General features: G+C 40.1%; 1 protein-coding gene across 1 annotated transcript in view; it reads left to right on the top strand.

The window, feature by feature from the left end:
- The window catches only part of elp2 (elongator acetyltransferase complex subunit 2), a 34,835-nt gene continuing 28,835 nt past the window's right edge, over positions 1 to 6,000 (top strand). Inside the window, exons 1-7 of the mRNA XM_085395842.1 lie at positions 1 to 158; positions 286 to 364; positions 731 to 804; positions 1,018 to 1,162; positions 4,325 to 4,402; positions 4,776 to 4,840; positions 4,962 to 5,028. Coding sequence (XP_085251968.1) covers positions 27 to 158; positions 286 to 364; positions 731 to 804; positions 1,018 to 1,162; positions 4,325 to 4,402; positions 4,776 to 4,840; positions 4,962 to 5,028 — 640 coding nt within the window. The 5' untranslated portion in view covers positions 1 to 26. The remainder of the gene's footprint in view (positions 159 to 285; positions 365 to 730; positions 805 to 1,017; positions 1,163 to 4,324; positions 4,403 to 4,775; positions 4,841 to 4,961; positions 5,029 to 6,000) is intronic.

The raw sequence follows: 6,000 nt of genomic DNA, 5'->3' as shown, positions 1-6,000 counted from the left end.
GTAACTCCACAACTTCAGCTTTCAAGATGGCGGCGGCCGTAATTGAAACATGCCATGTAGCTTGTTGTGCAAACAGGACGCCAAATGTTGTTTCTTGGGGTCGCGGAGGAACTATCGCTTATGGGACATGTAACTCGGTGGCTCTATACGACCCAGAGGTAGGACAGGCCGTCACTTTCTACTGAGAATCCGCTGTTAGCTGTCACAGCCAGCGACGAGCATGCTGAAGTTTTAAATGGGCCGATATTTGTTTTTATTACTCCAGTAAACTTGTTCTTTCTTTAGGAGAGGAGAGTTGTAGCTCTTCTAAACGGACACACCAGCAGAGTTAATGCGGTCCAGTGGGTTCACAGAGAGGACAGCGGTGAGTGTGGAGAGAATGGAGCTGATGGCTGTCAAACTGCTTGTGTGTGTGTGTGTGTGTGTGTGTGTGTGTGTTTGTTTGTTTCCGTTGTTGATCCAATGCTGCTCGTGCTGCCACAAAGGCAGCTGTTCTTTAAGAGCCTCGCAGAGGTTGCACTCGTGTTGAGCTATATTCCTGTCAGGACACTGTGCAGGTTAGTCACCTTATTCTGCAGGAAGCCTACAGCGAGCTCTTCAGAGACTCCTGGCACATTGAGAAACTATATTCCAAAAACGTTGCCATATGCTACAAGATTTATGTTTACAGTAGTTGTTACTGTGTTATGTGCGCCAAACCATCAAAACCGTGTTACTGTTATTGTCACAGCTCCAGAGGGTCATCTAGTCTCAGGAGGATCAGACAATCGGCTCATCCTCTGGGAAGCTCAACAGGATGGAAAGGTGAAGCAGCCGCAGCACATATTGCTCATACTGTTTCTTACACCTTGCCACCTCTTTAAACAGCTAGTAAAGCAAGTGCATGCTCCTTGGAGAAATGTTTGATTCCTCTCCATAATAATGGCCATACTTTCTGAAGTGATCTCCATCATGATTTGGCAGCATATAGGGTAGCACAGGTGGATTAAAAAAATAAATAAAATGTGATGTTTCCAGTTTATCCAGTCTGTTGAGTGTAAGGGCCACACTGGTCCAGTATGTGCTGCTGATGCCATCTACGTGGAGGACTCAAAGATACTGGTGGCCTCCTCAGCATCAGACTCCACAGTTAAACTCTGGCTCTGCTGTGATGCCAAACAAGGTAAGAGACAAAAAAAAGAGTGACTGATTTATTCATCAATTACAGTTGCTGTGATTCCTGAAATTGATAGTTACACTACAATTCTACTTATATTAAACTTGAATGATGTTCCCATAGAGAGGAACAGCCCCTCAGCTTGGATTTCCTGCTTAGGATGTTGAAGCAGCCCCAAGAACCCAGAGTTAATAGTCCGAGATGGCTGCAATGACCATAAACAGTAGTAAACACATAATAATATTCTGTCCTGCCACTGTTGTGTATTTGTGGCTCACTAAATAAGCCAAATAAGCTAAATACGCTTTTCCTGGAATTCATTAACTCAGGAGTAACTCCCGAGTTCCCAACAGCTAACTTCCTTTGTAACTGGAAGGCAGCATAATCACAGGAGCCCGACACAAAATCAAGAGTAATTGAATTAAAAGGAGAGAAGCTAGAAGATCTTATTTCATACAGTGGATGAACTGAGGGGCTGCGTCAAGACCAAAGATAAGCTAAATGAGGATAATTTTGAACGATGAATCATTCAAAGCTGCTGCAGTTCAGTCTGAAACAATATGGAGCTGGTTAAGAGTGTGATTAGTCAGAAGTTATGTCTTCTTCTTATGAGGCATGGCTACTCTAAAGATCTATAGTTCTCTTCACATATTGTTTGATGTGTTTCAACAGAGATCCCTAAAGTGGTAGCACTGCAAAGCGTTTACCACAAAGAAAAAGCAATCATTTGTGAAGAGCTTTAAAAGAACAACATTTTTGTGTCCTTTAATTGTGTCATCCTTTAAAAAACTTACGTTGATCACCCTGGGGACCAAAAAAGGTCCCGCCCCAAAAAGTGCAATAAAAATGTTATATACTAATATTTTTTACCACTTTAAATGAGTCAGTCTTTTAAGACTACTTCTGCCTGAAATATTCACATAAAGTTTTAATTATATTTTCGTTGTTTTAACCCTTTAAATCCCAGTTTTATTACATGAACGCCCTGTTTTTTTAGCCCCAAAAAACAAAAAAACTAAATATTTTCAAAAAAAACCATTTGAAGTAATATTTGATTGTTATTATAATTAGGCCTTTAGATGGACTAAAGATTGGCACCAAGAGTCATTTCGATCGCCTTTTATTTTTTTTCCAGGAGCGCATTTCATAAAATGCACACTATCGACCACGCCCAAAAAGTGCAATAAAAATATTAAATATTAATTTTTTTTTTCACTTTAAATTGGTCAGCCTTTTAAAACTACTTCTCCCTGAAATATTCATATAAAGTTTTAATTATATTTTCGTTGTTTTAACCCTTTAAATTACAAAAAAACTAAAAAAAAAACTAAAAAACTAAATATTTTCCCAAAAAAACATTTGAAGTAATATTTGATTGTTATTATAATTAGGCCTTTAGATGGACTAAAGATTGGCACCAAGAGTCATTTCGATCGCCTTTTATTTTTTTTTCCAGAACCAGAAAATGGTCTCCAGGCGGCTAATGCTCCTCCTCTAGGCCGAAATGAGTGCATTCTCCCGGGTTAACTCGCGACGATGATCGGGGCATGTTGCGTCGGACTCCTTTTTCCAGCGCACACTTCCGGTACCACGTGACAACAAATACGTCATTTCCTGTTGACTAAAAAAAAATGCACCCTCTCATGGTCCTAGGGACCGAGAAATGGTCCGCCCGATCAGCGGGCGAAGCCGCTGCTGCACGCCGGAGATGAGGCTTCATTTCCGGCAGGTCTGTCCAAGCAGCCCGCTGTTTTCCAGCAGAGGTCAAATGTGAAGCAAGGGCGCCACCCGGTGGACAAATAAAAAAATTACAACTCTAAGGCCTGTAGTCCAAAACAAAACCTAAGCTGAGAACCTGACGCTCCCTTTGACCGTAAATTTTCTGGCGTGAAAAATAGCGTTTATAATGGAAGTCAATGGGCCCAAAACGGTCCCGAGGGTGATCAGTGTGAGTATTTTTGCTGCTCAGCCGTGTTAGGCTGATTTAAGAAAATCAGACTGGAATTTTAAATATTTTACAAAAACGAAGCCGTTTGGCAAGTTTGGCTATATTACACCCAACACAGTGAAAATGGCTTTCATGCAAACACACAAAGGGACCCAAAAAGGGCCGAGTATGACACAAGGGTTAAGATTTCACAAGATATTAACTAAATTACATGACCTGGAAACGTAGGGGGTCTACAGCCACAAGCTAGAATGCTTCAGCATCCTTTCCCCTCTATATACCAACTATTAACTGACATATAAAATGTTAATTATTTGAGTTTATCATACTGTTTCTGATTACCTGTCTAGTAATGGCTTTCAGAGAGCATGGCAATGTTTGTAACTTGATTAGCGCTGTGCTGCAAAACTATTTAGGCTTGTCATGTATGCCACAGCACTTACAGTAGACTGTCTTCATGGTTCAGTGGACTTACTTACATTTAAGAAGAATTAGATGTATTTATTTGTAAAGCTTTACCTTCAAAGCTTCCAAACTAACTCACTCTTCTCTCTGATATAAATCTTAAAACTAAGTCACCATGTGCACAATAATTGGTTACAGGTACCGATCACCTTGCAAACTGAATGAGCCTCAGACTTTCCTAACTAGAGTCATAAATTCCCCTTGAACATCTAAAGGCTTCATTATCTGATTGTTCTTCTAAAGGGTAACGTGTATGTTTATAAACGTAGGTAAAACAACTTGCTGGTGATTTAAAAAAGAAATAAAAAGGCCAAATTTTAGATGGAATTTTTTATACCCCGTATCATACAAAGCTGTAGAATTATCCCTGGTAAAAACTGTGAGCATCTTTCGTGTTCCTGTCTGTCATCCATGATCCTTCCCTTGTTTCTAGCTGTCCCCCGTAACGTCTCCTCTTTGCTGAGAGTTCTCGTCCAGGTCTCAGTGCAGAAAAACATTAATGAAGCCTGACAGTTGTCGAGCTCAAGCGTGCGTTTTTGTGCACTAGGCATCACCTTGGGTTATATTCCCAGTTAAGAATACAGTCTATTTCAGATCGGTGCTGTTTGAAGAGCAGTGGCTTGAAATGTACTCTCTTCATCGGCGGGGGGAAAACTCTGTGTCCACATGTATAATGTCATCTGTATTATCTTAAATTATTTCCTGTTATTACATCGTGTTTAAAGTTTAATTTCATGTATGTTTCCTTTCCTCAGCTGAGTGCCTCCATAACTTGTCCTTTGGCAGTGGTTTCATGATGGATGTCTCTCTGGTACTGTTGCCAGGCAGCAGAGGTAAGCCTAAGCCGTTCATCCATAGACATCTCTTAAGTTATGAGACACACACACTCACACATACATTCTTTTTTCCTCTCTTGTCATCCATCTCAATTTACACGACTGCTTTAGAGCCTGTAACTGAACGTCATATTCAAACATTCAAAACTCTGTCTCCGTTTGAAGTGTCTCGCGTCATTTTGCCTCGCAATTTTACACGCTTTTCTGTCTGATTCATGCTGTGCTGCTTCCTTTCCATTCCGCTTCTGTTTATAAAACCTAGATGGGGATGTAAATGCATGAAGCCTGCTGTGAGAGCGAGAGTGTGTGTGTGTGTGTGTGTGTGTGTATGCGCGTGCTTTTGTGACTGTGTGAAAACTTCTTCTCACAGTTCCCATATTGGCCTGTGGGGGTGATGACTCTCGGGTGCATCTCTATGTGCAGGCCGATGGGCAGGTAAGCTCGGGTTGATATTTCTTTCAGGAAATGCTCTTTTATGTTCTTTGTGTGTACGCTTTCCTTTGAATTTCCACAGTTAGAGGGCAGTGTCTGACCCTTTTTAATCCCTCTACAATAGCTGCAGAGAGCCATGTCCCTGCAAGGACATGAAGACTGGGTTCGTGGAGTGGAGTGGGCATCTACAGGTGAGTGGTAATGTGTGTAGACTCTTTGTATCAGCTGTATAAGAAGGTTATTATCGTAGTAGAGTGTACGTGTGACACATTTAATTAAAAATCAAAGTACAGTAAGTCTTGAGCGATCTCTCACTTCATTTTATTATAATAGTTATAATAGATGCAACAATTGATTGAAACGTTTGCAGTTATATATGTAAACACAGTATGTAAGGCAAACAAAGTCAGCCGTTGGTATGGCCACCTTTATTCTTCAACATAGGCTGAACTCTTTCGAGCTCTCTTGTAATTTCTTTATGTAGTTTTAGGAATATTTCAAAAACCTTCTTGAAGGACATTTAAAGCTCTTCTTTGGATGTTTGCCAAGGAATAACTTTGAAAACCTGGAAAACTGTTGCTAAAGACGGCTTTGAAAAACTGGAAGTCTTTCTCCTTAGAAGCAAAATGTAAAGATCTGAGGGCTGACTAAAAGGTTTTGCACAAAGACACAATCATGCTGAATCAACATTCAGTAACAATCATTATTTTATCATTTTTAGTTATTAAAAATTGAATAAAATAATGTTTGTTACTGGTCAAAGAGTTCTGTGGGTAATAAATGTACTAAGATTACTAAAAAGGGACCTGTTACGGGCACCGAACATATTAAAGAAAAAAGGACTTGATAACTTTGTGGTCTGGAGTCCCTTTATCCCTTTATTTACCCTTTTTATCTTATTTTCTTTTTTCTGTTATGGTAGTGTTTTATCTTCCAGAGCTTGAAAAGCATGCGCTTGATTTCTCACTTATCTTTAGTCGATCTTAAGAAAGCGGGATAATGCAGTTTCTGGGCTTTGAAAGAGTTAGATAACATGTTGCTGAGTAAATGCTGAGAGGTGGGGGTAGATTTCCTGTCCTGGCCTTTAACCAATTTGACAAGAAAGGCTGACATGTGGTCTTTGACCTTTGCAAATTGAAAAACAAAGAAGTGGAAAGGCAATT

The sequence above is a fragment of the Rhamphochromis longiceps genome, linkage group LG22 (assembly GCF_057381845.1).
Source record: "Rhamphochromis longiceps isolate RC_006_pf linkage group LG22, R_longiceps_female_GT1.1, whole genome shotgun sequence".
Classification (NCBI taxonomy): domain Eukaryota; kingdom Metazoa; phylum Chordata; class Actinopteri; order Cichliformes; family Cichlidae; genus Rhamphochromis; species Rhamphochromis longiceps.
The sequence above is the reverse complement of the archived record's forward strand: the minus strand, read 5'-3'. Positions and strand labels throughout refer to the sequence as shown.